Raw genomic sequence first — 17,581 nt, 5'->3', positions numbered from 1 at the left:
CACACCGGTGGACGAGAGGGTAGCCTCCCTCCGCCTTCGGGTGGGGTGACAGGTCCTGACTGTTGTTAGTGCCTATGCACCAAACAGCTGTTAAGAGTACCCACCCTTTTTGGAGTCCTTGGAGGGGGTGCTGGAGAGCGCTCCCGCTGGGGACTCCATCAGAATCAGAATCAGAATCATCTTTATTTGCCAAGTATGTCCAAAAACACACAAGGAATCCGTTAGTTGGAGCCGCTCTCGTACGACAGACAGTCAATTGACAGAGAACACTTTGGAGACATTAAGACATTGACAAAAAAATGTCAATGTCGTTCTGCTGGGGGACTTCAATGCTGACGTGGGCAATGACAGTGAGACCTGGACGGCTGTGATTGGGAGGAACGACCCCCCGATCAGAACCCGAGCGGTGTTCTGTTATTGGACTTCTGTGCTCGTCACGGATTGTCCAGAACGAACACCATGTTCAAGCATAAGGGTGTCCACACGTGCACTTGGCACCAGGACACCCTAGGTCGCAGTTCGATGATCGACTTTGTGGTCGTGTCATCGGACTTGCGGCCGCATGTCTTGGACACTCGGGTGAAGAGAGGGGCGGAGCTGTCAACTGATCACCACCTGGTGGTGAGTTGGCTCGGATGTTGGGGGAAGATGCCGGTCCGACGTGGCAGGCCCAAACGTATTGTGAGGGTCTGCTGGGAACGTCTGGCGGAATCCGCTGTCAGAGGGAGTTTCAACTCCCAGCTCCGACAGAACTTTGCTCATGTTCCGGGGGAGGCAGGGGACATCGAGTCCGACTGGACCATGTTCCGGGCCTCCATTCCTGAGGTGGCCGGGCGGAGCTGTGGCCATAAGGTGCTCGGTGCCTGTCGTGGCGGCAATCCCTGAACCCGTTGGTGGGCGCCAACGGTGAGGGATGCCGTCAAGCTGAAGAAGGAGTCCTATCGGGCCTTTTTGGCCTGTGGGACTCCTGAGGCAGCTGATGGGTACCAGCTGGCCAAGCAGAATGCAGCTTTGGTGATCGCTGAAGCAAAAACTCGGGCATCTCTGGGGTTGAGGTCACTGAGGTGGTTAAAAAGCTCCTCGGTGGCAAGGCCATGTTTACCACTATGTTACATCACCTTTTCTTTTAACAACATTCAATAAACATTTGGGAACTGAGGACACTAATTGTTGAAGCTTTGTAGGTGTAATTCTTTCTCATTCTTGCTTGATGTACAGTTTCAGCTGTTCAACAGTCCAGGGTCTCCGTTGTCGTATTTTACGCTTCATAATGCTCCACACATTTTCAATGGAAGACAGGTCTGGACTGCAGGCAGGCCAGTCTCGTACTCTTTTACTACGAAGCCACGCTGTTGTAACACGTGCAGAATGTGGTTTATTTTTTTTCCTTTTTTATCTCCCCACTTTCCACTTCTTCCTCCCTCGACTTCTTTGTCTCTGTGTGAGAAAGAAAATTGAATCCTCTTAAAAGCGCCTTTGTGATCAGTTTTCTATTGTGGGCAATGGCTCCCCTGTGACTAACAGCTGCGACATCAATATACACACAGACAGACACATACACACCATTATTGACACGCAAGCGTGTACATTTATGTATGATCTTGGTGCCAATGGTGGGAAGTGACTGGCCTGGTTTCAGAACTCACTTTGTACTCATCAAGACAAAATGTTCATGTACTATGTATGATAATGTATTCTATATACACTTACTCGGCCCAAAATGTAACACAAGCTAATGAGACTCAATATAAGAGCCGTATCATAAACTCTGCATTTACAGAGACCTCTCTGACTTTTCTAAACAAGAGGGCATATCAGGCCAATAGAGCCTTGAGATACGAGTGACTCGATTTTTTTGCTTTGACTGACAAGCGTATGCTTGCGATACATGGTGGCAATGAACTTAACGCTTTTTACAGTAAGCAGCAGTTTGGCAAATAGTGAACATTTCATCGGAAACAGGCTTCAATCTGTTTTATTTCCAAGCCAAGATGAAGTTTATCGTCAAACAAAGAGATTACACATTACACATGCAACAGCATGTACACAGACAATATAGCAGTACTCAGTCATATTTTTTTATCCTCTGCGTAGAACTACTAATATTACGGCTGTCCTGATGAGCTGCAAGAGGAGTTCAGACAACTCAATGAAGCGTTAGTATGAATCCCAATTAAGTTCGAGACAGGACACGCCCTGCTGCAATATGATTGGCTACAACTCAAGTGGGATCCAAAGTAATGCCTTAATGAGCATTATCTCTGTCTCTGTCTGTCTTATACTGCCCCCAGGTGCCCACGATGGGCACACCAGACAGAGCAGCATTCAGTTGATGCAGTGTGACAAAAATATATTTTTACATTCTATTTATGTATTTACTTTATGTTTTTACAATATAAAGGAGTGTTATTTCTTCTCAATACTCATTACAACATTTTTGTTTCTTTTTTGGGGGGAAGGCTCGAACAGATTGATGACATTGACAGATGACAAGAGGCGCGGTACACCGTGAACTGGTCACCAGCCAATCAAAGGGCACATATCGACAAACGACCATTCACACTCACATTTACACCTACGGACAATTTAGAGTCTTGAATCAACCTACCGCGCATGTTTCTGGAATGTGTGAGGAAACCGGAGTACCTGAAGACAACCCACCAGGCACAGGGAGAACATGCAAACTCCAAACAGGGAGGCCGGATTTGAACCCCGGACCTCAGAACTGTGAGGCAGAAGTGCTAACCAGTGCCACCTAATGGCATTTCCATTCATTTCAATGGGAAAAGAGATAACAACAACAAAGTAAACTCGTATCTCAAGGCACCACTTTGTCTTCTTAAAAGCTGATTTTTTTTTTAGTTAAAACCCAAATAAAATGCACATTGTGTATACATGTGCACACACACACACACACACACACACACAAACATACGCACAGACTTGATTGAAAGGTTGAGCTGCCTTTGTGCTGCAGTGTCCCAACAACGTGGAATCAATTGTCAAATGCTGAAAGGAACATTGATTATGGCTGGTTCCTGATTTGAGAGCGAGAGGATGACTGTCTGTATTACCTGCATGTGTGCTTGTGTGTGGAGAAAAGAACATTAGCATGTATGACTCACTCTGATTTCATCTGACTAAAGAAAGAAGGTCTGAACAAGCAGGGGGTCTCCTTGTATAGAATAGAAAATTAGGATTGTGACCGCATTGTAGTGCTTCACCAAAGTCTGTCACCAGGAATGTGGTCCATGTTAGCTTCATGAAAAGTTATTAAATTGAATTGTTCACGCCCATGTCTTTGCGAATTACAAACGTCAACCAGCTGGTTCTGATTAGTAGAGGTTAGCACCCATTTTTTTCCCAAACAACTGCACAAACTGAAAGGAACCAACAATCAGAAGAGAGTGTGCCAGTCAGCAAGGAAATATGTACAAATCTCAAAGAGAAAAATATTTTTGTACAGAAACCTGTTCATGAAGATCATTGCATTTAACATAGGCTGTAAACAGTGTTTGTTTAAAAATGGAATGAATTTGGACTTATTTCAATTATGAGCAGTTTGTTTGACATTCACCGCAGCTCTACTGTCTGGTCCCATAAAAGGGTAAGTTGTTGTGGGGGGGAGTTAGAAAAATAATAGTGAGAATAATTCAAATAAGAATATGAATGTCCTTATGCTTTAATATTTTAAGTTAAAAAGCAATAATTATTTTCGACTGTTCTCACTCAGAAGTGTGCAACTAAGGTGTTTGTTTCTTCGCTAATAAGAAAATGTTGTGGATGCACTAAAAGAGGTGGCGATTAGTATCAACCAGCAGATGTTTCCAACTTAACGGAATGTTGTTGTAATCTAAGGCTGGATTTACACTGCACCTTTCATGTGACACAACTCCAGTTTGCATTTTATTTTTTTTTGCTCTCAAGTAGCACAATTCAGGTGTTTAATCGCACGATTAATACATAAGATAAAGTTTAATGTATTAGTTTACTTCTGTGTTGTCACTGCCTGGTGTTGACACTTATGTAGTTGTGTGCAGACCTGCATTGTGTATCCAGTCTAAAAACTTCCTGAATGTAACACAGAATTTTCTTATGAATTGTTGGTTACAAACCGACTTAAGAATAAAGCCATTCAAGACTGAATGGTGGCATCATTACAAATTAACCTCTGACCCATGTGCTTTTCCATCCTCATGCTGCAAACGGATTCAGGTCCCTAAAGTTGAAGAGACCAAAAAGTGGAAGGTGTGACTAGTCAGCAGATGCACTCACACTCATCAATTTGTGTTTTGATGTTCCTCCTTCCTGTCTTTGTCCTCTCTTTTGTCACCTTGCAAGGCTTTCACATTAGAAAATCAATTGCCTCCTAATCTAACTGATCATGAATTGAGGGAACTCCAACTGCTTATTGAGCTCCACTGGCTCTCACTACTGCAGAGTCAAAAGGATTGGCAGATGGGCCTCAGCACTATTTAGAGGTCGTACCCTGAAATTGTGCCAGACTTTGCAAACAACCATGGGGATCCAACAACCTTAAACTGCTCGACAAACCTTAATTGATGTTTCCCGAAGACTGTGTGTTTCAGGTTTTAGCATCACTGCCTGAACCTTAGTTTAAGATTAGACGTTTGATCTTTTTTACACATTGTTTGAGCTGTCATTTCCTATATCAGTGTTGGTGTTGCATATCACTTAATGTATGTTGAAATGGAAGTGCACCTTGTCTTTCACAGGATGACTACATTCCTTACCCACGGATAGAAGATGTGAGTCATCTCATTCACTTAATGCATTTAATGTAAAAAGGTGTAGACTATTGCGTGATCATTTTAATTATCAGATAGATCACGTTTATTCATGTTTTTCTACCACCATTCCAAGGTCCTGGAGAAAGGTGGCCCGTATCCCCAGGTAATCTTGCCACAGTTTGGTGGCTATTGGATCGAGGATGTAGAGGCACCAGCTGGGACACCCTCCTCTTCAGAGTCCAGTTTCTGTGAAGAGGATGACGGAGGAGAGGGCATGAGTCCTGGTGAAGGACACAGCTACCGTCTGGAGTGCAACAGCACAGCCCAGGCCTACCGCAAACACTTTCTGGGCAAGGTGTGTGTGTTTGTTCTCCAAAGTTGGAGGACGCATCTCAATATATAGACCAGCTAGTTATTAAAGCATGCAACACTAACAAATGTGTCATTTGTGTTTGTAAACGTGACCTTGTGTTAGGAGCACATGAACTACTATTGCACTGGCAGCAGCATAGGGAATCTCATCATGTCCTTGAAGCATGAAGAGGCTGAAGGGCAAGAATTATTGCGCATCATGCTCAGGTACTGAAGTTCATTGGGCTTAATGTACACTGACCAGCCACTACACACTGTATGACCACCACCAAGAGCAATACAAAATGCTGCCTTAACAAAGATGATAATGCTTAGTTTTGAATGACACTATTAGATTAATTATTATTACACTACAGTATATTTAATGAGTTCATACTGTGGTTGTAGCTTGCAATTGTTTACAACTTTACTGATACATAATGAGCTGTCTGTTTGGTTTCTCTGAGTGAAATATTAGCTCTCGACATGATGCAGTGGAGTTTCACACCACTGCAATCATACTGACGGTGTGAATCAAAACTGAACATTATCTTCATAAAGGCATATTTGATATAGTGCTTTTAATGGATCTCATATTGTGCTACTGGTCATAATGTTTCGTCTGTGCAGCGCACTGCATCCGTGATACCATTATAATTTATAATTTGACAAGGATGGTGAAATGCTGACTAACGGAGTTGGTTGGTTGGTTCTGCACAGCACGAATGCCCTACAAGCAATGAAACTGTGGCTGACAAATGCTTTGACTCTTTATTTTCATTAAGAGATATTTCTTAGTTAATGAAGTGGAGATTGCAATTAAACTGTTTACAGTTATTACTGTAATTTTTCGCTTCCCAATTAAGTGTGCATCTCTTGGGCCTAGTTTTCTTTTATACTTGTTACATGGTGAGTCATCGGCCAATGGCTCTATAAAAAAAAAAAAAAAGTGTTACAGTTCCCTTGCTAATATACTTTGCATTTTATTAAATTTAAGTGCCTGATGGGCTCATTTTAAAAGGCTTTCTCTCCTTTTGTTGCAGATCAAGGACCAAAACAGTCCATGATAGGATATCGTTAGCGGGCATTAACCAGCTTCCCAGTGTACCTCAGATTGCAAAAGTAAGATACACACCCATTAATATATGCTATTAATCCATAACACAAGTATTATCTATTTGGGGTCTACACAGAAATTACCTTTTAATGTTCTTATGTTGTTTCAGCTTCTGTGTGACGATGCCACAGGATTGAAGTTCAACCCGGCTCTTTACCCTCGAGTAAGTTTATTCCCAAGTCTCACATCACAACCTTAAGCTTATGTAGCTAACCGTAGAAATAAGATGAGCTGGGTCAATATACTATAAATTGTGTTGATGCTAACACTTGAGGGGGAAAAGTGGAGGCAGAACCTTTCCAAATTATATCCCTCATAAACCTAGCTGTGGCGAACATCTGCCATTCTCAATGAGCGCATTATTCAATTGGATTATTGGTCAGAATTTTTTTTTTAAAAATGGACTCTTTGGATCGATTTCGTTCCTCTGCGAGGCACGTGTAGAACTTTCCTTTGGCCATTGCCTCAGGGAGGGAAACGTACCATCTGCGTCTTGGAGCGCAAGAGGCTGCGACGAGAGTGCTGGTCTCGTTGGGTACTGTGAGAGTTTGTTGCATGTCAGCCTGATGCAACAAGAGCCAAATAAAGATGGCCCTGAGACATGTTGGAGAAGACGACGACATGGTTTCTCCAGTGAGGATTCAGTAGCACTTTTGTTGTTGCACAGGGATCGCAGTTGATCGTAGCTTATGATGAGCATGAGGTCAACAACACCTTCAAATTTGGAGTAGTCTACCAAAGGTTTGGACAGGTGAGTGATTGTACTTGATTGCACAGTTTCATTTGCGTTCACTTCTATACACCTCTGTCACACTGATACTCCTCTTCCACTCAGACATCTGAGGAAGAGTTGTTTGGGAACAATGAAGAGACTCCAGCTTTCAAGGAGTTTCTCAGTGTCCTGGGGGACAACATTGAACTTCAGGACTTTAAGGGGTGAGATGTGATGGAAAGCACTTGAACAGGAGACAATAGTCTAGGAACTAAGGACAAATGTGTCTATAAAGCTCAAATATCACATAAACAAGTAACATGATCACAAAGAACGTGGGAGTTCATTGCGTTGAAGCAAACCAGTTTGAATGGCAATCACCACGAAAGTGCTATTTTGGCCTGTCTGCAATCAGGGTAAACTACTTAGTCAAATAGTAAAAAAAAAGTAAATGCCAGTTAGACCTGTGCCTATTTTATTGTCATGCATATATGTTTTTAAATGGTTATGATAAACAATTGTACTGTTGCTAGCATGGTCAGTTACATTTCAATTAACATTACGGCATCTCCTGGGAAGACTTTCTACAAGCTTTTGCAGTATTTTGGGGAATTTCTTTTGTTAATTAAGGAGGATTTGTGAGGTCAAAAGCAGCTGGCCTTAGACAAGGGGCTCACATTTTTTTTATTTGACTACGACAAGTCATTTTGGAGCAGGAAAGGGCTTTAGCAGTTCCTGCAATTAGAGGCATAAAAATGTATAAAATGTCTTGGTAGGATGAAGAATTTTATGCAAAAAGGGATTTCGACAAACTCGTGTTTAATTATTGAAATTAATTGTTCTAATACCTATATTCACAAAGCATACATATAAAATTTTTAAAAATGCTCTGTCATCATGATTGAAGTGCCTGACTATGCTGTTGCAGATTCCGTGGAGGGCTGGATGTGTCCCATGGACAGACAGGGGTTGAATCTGTCTACACAGTTTTCAGACAAAGGGAAATTATGTTACATGTATCAACCAAGCTTCCTTTCACTGATGGTGATGTCCAGCAGGTACTTGACCTTCACGTCTTAATCTCAAGACATGAACTTCACACATCAATCTGTCTGCGAACCAACATTTCATCCTCTGCTCCCTAAGCTTCAGAGGAAAAGGCACATAGGAAATGACATTGTGGCAGCAGTTTTCCAAGAAGAGCCAACACCCTTTGTTCCTGACATAATTGCCTCCAACTTTCTGCACGCCTATGTGCTGGTTCAGGTTGAAAATGCATGTACAGAGAACACAACTTACAAGGTAGAAACCAAATTCTCAAGGAATAACGTTTAAAATTTGGTACGTCCAAGACCCACCACTCAAGCTGTTATTAATCATTTTGACAGGTGTCTGTCACTGCAAGGGAGGATGTACCTCTCTTTGGGCCCCCACTCCCGAACCCAGCTGTCTTTAGAAAGGTGAGATGGTTTATACTAACAAAAACAAAAAGCACATCTGAATGAGTTTGTCTTCAAGATGGATTTCCCAAACTTGACAAATTAGGATTGTTCCTCCCCAGTACTGAAAGCACCATAATATAGTCTATAGAGTACACAATGATAAATAACCCAACTGTTGATTTATTAAAACATGAAAAATTTATCAAAAGGCCATTTGTCAAAAAAATGCGTACCAGCTTGACAATCAAATGGTTTAACAGCCCAAAGTCTTGGAAGCGCTCTTATAAAGCAACAATTATGCTTGTTGGCTTTTAGTTAGAGGTAAAAGGGTTGCATGTAAAGATTTCAAACTCCTTGGACAAGGTATGGTCTGTCTACTTATAGATCGACTCCTTTAGACAAAACTGGTACACTTGTTTCTTAAATGTGCAGCATTTTCAATTAGGACCCAAAAGCTTCAGTTTTGTAGCTTGACTTGGATTAGTTTTTGTTGCATGTGAACAAAACGGATACGAATTATTTTTGCAACAGTTTCCTCTTCATCACTGAACCGGTCCCGTTTCTCCTCAATGTCTTTTCTCTCCAGGGCCCAGAGTTCCGAAACTTCCTGTTGACAAAGCTGATCAATGCGGAAACTGCCTGCTACAAATCTGACAAGTTCGCCAAACTAGAGGTGACACATAAAGGCACACTCCGAATTCCAGTGTCATAAACCATCTTGCTGCACAGGTATTTAGAGTGCGTTTGGTGTGTGCATGAATGTGAATATATTCCAGGGTCGAACACGAGCTGCGTTGCTCGACAACCTTCACGATGAGCTTCACAGACAAAGCCAGGCCACTCTGGGTCTCAGCCAAGCTGAAGAGGAAGACAAGCTGGAGAATGGGGGACATGGCGGTCTTCTGGAGTCATTCAAGGTGAATGTGATGAGTGTGTAATCGTCTTTCACTGTGACTTTTATGTTGATGCCATTATAGTATTATTACCTACCTTACCCCATATTGTAGGATCCCATTTCAGGATTGGGTTTTTTTTGTGTGTTTGTGCGATTTTGGCCAAGTAACTGTCACATAAACAACAAATCACAGTCGGTCAACAACAATACTGTGATTATTTTAAACAATCGGTACAAAAAATGTGAAAATATGCCAGATCTCCCACAACGTTAGACCACAACGACCTATGAGAACAACTGCTGTAATAGATCTAAGGTTTTATAAACCACATTCTGTCCCTGCCATCCAAATTATCAGACAAGGCCACGCCCCCCTTTTATTTGTTGGGTGAGAATGTTTGGCCTCAATTTCTGTTTCGAGCTGACTTGGAGTAGATGAGTTGCTTCTACATACCTTATTTTATTCACAATGGCTGTATGGTTCCAAAGGGTTCGATGTTCCAAGTATCCTAGTTGTACTTTTTGAAATCTATGAATCCACAAGTTCACCCAATATTTGAACAAGAACAGTGGTACAAAGTGCCACTTGTGTACTGGGTAAAGGCGGGTCAATGCATATGACATTCATTGTACATTTATTCATGCATCTGTGTTATAATCGTCACTCTTGATCTTAACAGGCACTCTGGACAGTCACACTGCAATTTTTGGAGTCGGTTCCAGTGTCCGCTTTACTCATTGCTGCGCTGGCAGTAGTCGTGTATTGTCTGTCGACAATGCAGCGGATGATTGCCTCATAATAAACATTTTGAACATGATGCATTTGTCTTCCATCCATTTTCTATAGCGCTCGTCTTCATTAAGGTCATGGGTAAACTGGAGCCTATCCGAGCTGACTTTGAGCTAGGGTACAATATGGACTGGTTGCCAGCCAATTGCAGAGCAGAAAGACAACCATGCACAACTGTTCAATTAACTCAACATTCATATTTTTGGAATAAGAGAGGAAGAGGGAGAAAGCTCATACATGCATAGGGAGAGCATACAAACTACACACAGGAAGGCTGAATCAGATTCAAACATAAGGACTGTGAGGCAGATAGGCAAACCACTACGCAGTGTGCTGCCCACGTTTCCTTCATAATAAAAAAAAATATAGAACATGGATTAATGGAAAATCAATCATACTACAAATGAAATGAAACATTGTCTGAATTGCATCATGAGTATTACAAATAACACTATCAATGACATCCCTTAAAACAGTGTTCCCCAACCTTCTTTGCACCGCGGACCGGTTAGGAGTCGTGATTTTTCTCACGGACCGGCTGTGGTGGCGTCCGCATATATATATATGTATGTGTGTGTGTATATGGTGGCACGTCATCGGTTAGAGCATCTGCCTCACAGTGCTGAGGACCAGGGTTCAATCCCTGTGTGGAGTTTGCATGTTCTCCCCGTGCCTGCGTGAGTTTTCTCCGGGCACTCCGGTTTCCTCCCACATCCCAAAAACATGCATGAATTGGAGACTGTAAATTGCCCGTAGGTGTGAATGTGAGTGCGAATGGTTGTTCGTTTATGTGTGCCCTGCGATTGGCTGGCAACCAGTTCAGGGTGTACCCCGCTTCCTGCCCGAAGATGGCTGGGATAGGCTCCAGCACTCCCGCGACCCTAGGGAGGATAAGCGGCTCAGAAAATGGATCAATAATATATACATACACACGCACACGCTTGCCTCGCTTCTGCTTCCTCCTTCGCCGTTTTTGGTGCGTCCACTGTGGGTGCGATGCAGGAGTGGGGGTCGGAGTTATTGTAGCCTGCCAGACCAGACTGCAGTTCCGTAGCTCCTCAATGAAAGTAGACTTTTAACTCTGTAAAAGTAGTTCTGTATCTGTATCAGAGCGGACTTGGTGCGTGAGAGTTAACTGTTCCGATAAACCCGTATTTTAAGTAGAACTCCTGATATAGTGTTGTTTCGTTCAAAAGAACAAATCTTTTCAGTAAACGTAATGAGCTAAATTAGTTAATGAAATGATTTCGTTCTTGGAGCTCTGCCGCCGTTAGCCAAACAAGCGGTCGAGCCGGCCGGGACCAGAAATGGAAGCGTTCTGTGCAGTCTCGACGTGTCATTTGAGACGCGCAGCTGTAGCGGCGGAGAAGATACGGTCAATTTTCAAAATAAAACACATTGACACGCGAATTGCAATACAACAGAAATTATATAAATTGGTCATTCTTTCTCTGCAGCCCGGTAACAAATGCCTCACGGCCTGGCACCGGTCTGCGGACCGGTGGTTGGGGACCACTGCCTTAACACACGGATTCCCAACCAAGGTGCCTAACAAATCACCGGGGGTGCTGTGGGAAATATTTTTTCCCACCCATCTATGCCAGAGGTGTAGTGACAGGCAGAGCAGTTTAATACACTGACCCAGAAATATAAATGCAATGCTTTTGTTTTGCTCCCATTTTTAAAGAGCTGAACCCCTGATCCCCAATAAAGTAAAACTGCACACCTGTGCAATAAAGGTGTTGCACTGTATGAGGCAAATGGGTCGCCACACCAGATACTAACAGGGTTTTTGTGTTTGTTTGTTTTTTTCCTTTGCTCAATGCTTTTGAAACAACTGAAAAGAAACCTAGGCGTTTATGTAGTTTCCTCTCAATGGGATTCTTGCTATGGAGAATTGCTCCCTCTAGCGGTTTTTATTTTGGTGCAACCTCAAAAACTATTGAAAGTGCAAAAGTACTTTTGTCACATCTATGTGAATATATTGCTTTAAAGCACTGTCTTTCCCCCAACCCACAACACATTGATTTTCAGCCCATGCCTTTATTTTTTTCATTGACTGCTAACTTAATACTAACTAGTAACCAGTAACCAAATCTATTCCTTCTCTTTCCAGAGGGCCATGCGTGTGAGGAGTCACTCAATGGAGACTGTGGTGGGCTCTAATCGCCTTAGGAGCCCCGGTGGTGGAGGGGGGGTCCCAGCCAGTTTAAGTGGCGGAGCAATGCCACAGAGCACCAGTGAATGTACGAAGAGCACCTACAATGTGAGTTGAAGATGGGAAGTGGAAAAGTCATGTCTTTATTTTCTTGAAAATCGTTTTTAAGCACATCAGTTTTAAAAGGCCTATTGAGGACTCCGTTTTTAATTTTTGATTTTGTTTTCAAGCCTCCAGCATTGTCAGCAAAATCTTCCCTAAAGAGCCCAGTGAAAAGGCGATCAGGACTTTTCCCTCGTCTCCACTCCAGCGTCGAAACTCCGACCGACAAATGCACTCGAAGGTTGGTCCTTTCCCAGACACGAGCATTGTCTCTAACATTCAGTAGATGGTGTCCTTCATTGTTTTTTGTTTTGTTTTTTGTATGTAGTGACCAAAAGGCTACAGAGATCTGCTCACTGTCCCAGGAACTGAGGTCAGAGACATTATCCAACCCCAGCTCACCTGAGATCTGCCCTAACAAAGAAAGGTATGATATGCTCAATTTTATCCAACATGTATTGTTTAGCAGACTTCGCACGTACAGAGTTTGATTCCCGCTCTCCTGTGTGGAGTTTGCATATCCTTCTGGTTCATGTATGGGGTTTTTTAATATGTGCAAAGGTGTGAGTGTGAATGGTTATTTGTGTATATGTATCTGCCCAGCGATTGATTGCCGACCAGAGGTCTGGCTACAGCTCACCCACGACCCTAATGATGACAAGCACTATAGAAACTATATGGAAGTTATTACATGTTACCTATCATTTGATAAAGAAACATCTTTTTCCTCATACAGACCTTTCATTAAACTGAAGGATTGCGCAGGCAGCAGGCCGGACATCTCTCGGTCTTCATCGAGCACCAGCAGCTTCGGCAGCATTACAGGAGATCCAGAAGCTTTGGAAGACCTAGAAACAGTAAGTGCGGCCCTCAATACAGCATCTCCTTGTACTTCTACAGGTTCCCTGTGGCACTCCAGCTTAGTCCCACAGTCCAATATCATGCATGGTTATGTGGCATGGTGCAACTACGACTGTACTTTGTGTCATCCATGATTGAGTGATTAGTTCATGTTGTCGCCAATCTCCACTTCTTTGTATTCTTTCACCTTGAGTTATTTTGCTTATGTGCAATTTTCTTCATTCTTCATCCTTCTCCAACCAGGCTAGCCATCCATCCATAGCATCATCCTCTGCCTTTAGTCCTTCGATCAGCGTTGATAGCCCGGGGTCAGGAACTCCCATCATAATGTGCCGCAGTTCCACAGGTAATCTCTGTGCTATTAGAATTATACCTGTCTTTTAGACTGCCGAGCATGAGTTGTTCATTCTTCCTTTTCCTATCACTGTCTCTCCAGATTGGAAAAATAAGACATCACCGAGGTCCAACTTGAAGTTCAAATTTGACAAAATGAGCCACTCATCCACAAATGTAAGCCTTTTATTTTCTTTCATGTGAAACATTGAGATTAAATTAGACTATACAATTGTCTACTGTGAACACGGTGAAGTGTTTGACCTTATATACCACATGAATGAAAGTATTTGGACATCTAGTCATGTTGGGGCCAACCAACTGAGGCTGATTTATAGGGCTGAAGTCAGGGTACTGTGTAAATTCTTCGATACCCAACTCATCCAACAGTGCCTAGTTTATGGACCTTAATTTGTGCAGTGGGGCACATTCATCATGGAACAGGAAAGGGCCTTTCCCAAACTGTTGCAAGTTTTGGAAAATGCATGAAAAATTCTGATGTGATATAATCAAAGATTAACATTTAACAGTCACTGCCCCAAAACTGGTCACAAATTGAGCAAACCCGGTCAAGGCATTTCATGATGTATGCTCCCTGGGCTTCCTCAAAAACAGACCTCATCATGTCAGGGTGGAGATAGTGCATCCTCCACTCTCATCCTGAACACATTATGTCAACAGGGGTGTGTCCTCAGCCCCCTAATCTTCTGCCTCTTCACCCAAAACCGTTGCCCCATTCATGCCAGTAACACCACTATTACATGACTGATTAACTGACAACGACTCATCAGCCTTCAGGGAGGAGCTCCAGCATCTGACCGACTAGTGTCTCCACAAGAAGCTGGAAATAAATAAATCCAAGACCGAGGAGAGGTCCTTGGCCTTGTTGTGGATTTCAGGAAATCCAGGAAGTCCATCTTTGAGAGGAAGTTGAGAGGAGTGGATCGGTTTAAATTCCTTTTGAGTCCACATCTCAGCGGACCTAACCTCCTCTCAGATGTGGAAGGCCCAATGGTAGCTTTACTTTTTCAGGAAGTTAAAGCGTGCTGAGCCCTCCATCACCTGCTGGTTAATTTCTACAGAACAACAATTGAAAGCATAAACACCTACTGTTGCACAGTGTTGTGCTCCGGCTGCACTGATGAGGAAAAGGAGGGCCTGCCTAGTGATGAAACTACAAATCACCCTCTCAGAGAAATCTACACTTGCTGACTTGAGAAGAAGGCAAAAAAAAAATCTGATATGATATTCCCTATTCTCCCACTCTCCTCTGGAAAGACATCAAAACTCTCAAATGTAGAACAAAAATAATAATCAACAGCCTCCTGCCCGCTGGCCATCAAAGCCATTTTTTTTAAGGTTTTCTTTTTAATCTTAGTTTTACCTAATGTTAGTGTGTTATCTTTTCATGAGTGCAATATATTCTGTTGTGCAGTTTACCGAATCACTTTCCAGAGAGCTGCTTTTAACTGCATTTCACTGATGAATGTTGTCTGCTGTGTACAGTGAAAATAAAGAATTGTAAAATTCAGGGGGGAGTAGACTTTTGGCCATTACCTGATTGCTTGAATAATTCTTCAAACGTTGTCTCAATACTATAATTTTTATGAAGTAAAATTAGATTAATCTATATTCAGTTTTTTTTTTTTTTTTTTCAAACCTGTAGATTAGTTTTCTTGTTGAAATAATGTCAACCATTGTCTGTCAACCATTGATATCAGCGACTGACATGTAAATATGTCTCCGCTTCTCTCTTTCAGTCGGAGTAATCTGATGACCAGACTTGAGAGGAACGGGCCTGTGCGGGCTGAATGGAGCTGTGCAAAATACAAGGACGCTTTCAAAACCAAATTATTGTAGAACCACTTCCCTAAGCCATGGATAATCGGGCAAGACTAGCAAGGGCAGCATAGTCCCCAAAATAACTGGCAATACTGTGAGTGTACAGTGCGGAACCACTTTTGATGGGTTCTTTTTGACGAGACTTTTGGCAGACAGAAAGTAGTTCATATTTTACCGATGTTCGGTGCAGTTATGTGGTAAATTGCTCATATCACATTAACAAACCCTGGCCACGCTGAAATACTGTGAGTGTTGGGCGAGCTAGACTGTGTCCAAAGTTTATAGTCTGTGTTGGCTTAACACTGTACCCTTGTTGAATAGTAACATGAGCTAAAAACCTTTTGAAGGTTGTACTTTTTAGCTTGTCGGCTGCTGGCCAGTTAGGAGCTTCAGGCGTTCCCCATGTCTTTAAATGGTCTGGGAACAGATCCTATTAAAATAAAACCATACGTTTAGTAGTGAGGTATTGGAGGTCTAATGTGTATTTGTGTAGGATTTGAGTTGTGTATATGAAATTGTTCTTTTTTAATTACAGAAATTTTTGTTACCTTGCTAGCTGCCGCACGGTGAATGCTGCTGGAGTTCAGTCAACCCGCGTAATAGCATTTCTGCATTTGTCAGGACGTCAAATTTCTGAATTCATGTGCTTGGCTCGCCTCAAAATGATGTGCAGTACATGATACTGCATAAACATTTCAGCAAGATTTTATTTTCCAGTCATAGCTGCGTGTTACTTTCATTGTGTGCCATGATGAAAATCTAACAACCACATTTTTTAAAAAACAGATTTTGCACGTCAGTATATTTAAACAAAAGATATTTCATCCTCCGATACATCCCATTGATGCTTCCATATGTTTTCTGCACCACTTATGTATGATATAAATTATATTTTCCTGTCATGACTTGAAAAAGGCTGAATGAACCTTTAAACCAGTTTTGGCAAAAACACACTGAATGTGAAGTTGAAGTTTTTCTTTGTTTGTTGTTGTTTTTCTTATGAAGTCCATTACATGTGCAATGCAAAGGTAGTCGCTTACATGCACAACAAGGCAAGACTAGTTTAAAGTACTGCATGATGGGACATCAATTTGACAAAAGGAAGCGAGGAAAAAGACTGAAGAATATCCATATCTCCTGTGACCAAAGTAAATCCGTCCTTTGGAAGGTTTTTCTTGTTCTAACTTTTTGGAGGAATGTTCTTTTGACAGAATGAATTTTCAGGCATCATTTTTATTTATGTATGACTGAGAGGGAAGTTGATGTCCTGAGCGATTATATAGAGGAAAGAAAACAAGGAAAAATAAATACATATTTATAAATATTATTGTCGTTTAATTTGCAGCAGCCGAAATGCCATGCAGCCTTTTCACTGTTAATATACTTAATTTATTAAATGATAATTTTTTTAGCATTGTAAAAAAAAAGAAAGGTACACAAGCAAATAAAATAACGAGAATAAATATATGAATTTTAAAGCTGTCTAAATATGTAAATGTATATTTCGTTACGTAATGTGAAATTTATTCAAATAAAATGTATTTTGTGTCAGTTTTGCATTTGTCATTTTTTGAGGGGCAAGTGTCCATTTTAGGCTATGTCATAGTATTTTAGCTATTTAGGTTAAAGTTGTGTTGAAAGGCTGCAAAGTAGTTTGGATTAGTAGCAACTCCATGATGTAATTAAACATGTTTAAAAAAGTACTCAAGTATGTGAAATACGTGAGAAGTAAAAGCTTTGCAATGTAAATATAAAAGTAAAAAAAAAAAGTATAAAATCTTTTTTTGCAAAAGCTATGGCCACTTTAAATAAGAGTAAGACTGTAAAATGCTGTCAAAACAGAGTAAGAGTTGCTTTGCACGAGTTCGTAAAGCAGCCCTGTTTTTGCCTGATACAAATGCATGTTATAGCTTTTTTTTTTTTTTTTTTTTTTTTACCATACTGAATAGAGCTAAATAGAACCCAATGGCAAAGTTTTTCTCCCCCCAGGAAGTTCAAATATTTTTTATTTTTTATTTAGTTTTTAATTGTTTTCAAGTTACCACTTCATAAATTGTAATAACCTCTCCCTCTCTGTGTCTAGTCAAGCCAGGCTGTTGTAGTAACAGTTGAGGAGAGAGAAAAGAGAGTACACATACTGCATAGCATAAAGACACCGCACCAAAGTAATTATAGACTTGTAAAATGCATTCCTTCGGGAAACACACATAGTCGGCTGTGTTGTGCT

At 41.6% G+C, this 17,581-nt stretch overlaps 2 protein-coding genes across 9 annotated transcripts in view; one reads left to right on the top strand and one right to left on the bottom strand.

Annotated features, from left to right (window-relative positions):
• LOC133482203 (rap1 GTPase-activating protein 2-like) overlaps positions 1–16,905 on the top strand; it is a 73,608-nt gene extending 56,703 nt beyond the window's left edge. For 3 of the 8 annotated variants that reach the window (XM_061782063.1, XM_061782061.1, XM_061782068.1), the window contains 20 exons: positions 4,216–4,248; positions 4,737–4,769; positions 4,885–5,106; positions 5,227–5,330; positions 6,146–6,224; positions 6,329–6,382; positions 6,887–6,970; positions 7,055–7,155; positions 7,860–7,989; positions 8,078–8,233; positions 8,320–8,391; positions 8,960–9,046; positions 9,150–9,290; positions 12,175–12,324; positions 12,447–12,559; positions 12,647–12,745; positions 13,055–13,175; positions 13,423–13,525; positions 13,616–13,689; positions 15,273–16,905. In XM_061782063.1, coding sequence (XP_061638047.1) covers positions 4,216–4,248; positions 4,737–4,769; positions 4,885–5,106; positions 5,227–5,330; positions 6,146–6,224; positions 6,329–6,382; positions 6,887–6,970; positions 7,055–7,155; positions 7,860–7,989; positions 8,078–8,233; positions 8,320–8,391; positions 8,960–9,046; positions 9,150–9,290; positions 12,175–12,324; positions 12,447–12,559; positions 12,647–12,745; positions 13,055–13,175; positions 13,423–13,525; positions 13,616–13,689; positions 15,273–15,281 — 1,965 coding nt within the window. In that variant the 3' untranslated portion in view covers positions 15,282–16,905. Of the gene's footprint in view, positions 1–1,062; positions 3,608–4,215; positions 4,249–4,736; positions 4,770–4,884; positions 5,107–5,226; positions 5,331–6,145; positions 6,225–6,328; positions 6,383–6,886; positions 6,971–7,054; positions 7,156–7,859; positions 7,990–8,077; positions 8,234–8,319; positions 8,392–8,959; positions 9,047–9,149; positions 9,291–12,174; positions 12,325–12,446; positions 12,560–12,646; positions 12,746–13,054; positions 13,176–13,422; positions 13,526–13,615; positions 13,690–15,272 lie in introns of those variants that run through there. The other 5 variants (XM_061782064.1, XM_061782062.1, XM_061782069.1 and 2 more) reach the window with 3 other exon arrangements.
• Positions 1–17,581, bottom strand: part of tp53i13 (tumor protein p53 inducible protein 13) — a 400,199-nt gene that overhangs the window by 220,343 nt on the left and 162,275 nt on the right. The window lies entirely within an intron of this gene.

Source organism: Phyllopteryx taeniolatus, chromosome 8 (assembly GCF_024500385.1).
Source record: "Phyllopteryx taeniolatus isolate TA_2022b chromosome 8, UOR_Ptae_1.2, whole genome shotgun sequence".
NCBI lineage: Eukaryota > Metazoa > Chordata > Actinopteri > Syngnathiformes > Syngnathidae > Phyllopteryx > Phyllopteryx taeniolatus.
This window is presented reverse-complemented; position numbering and strand designations above follow the sequence as displayed.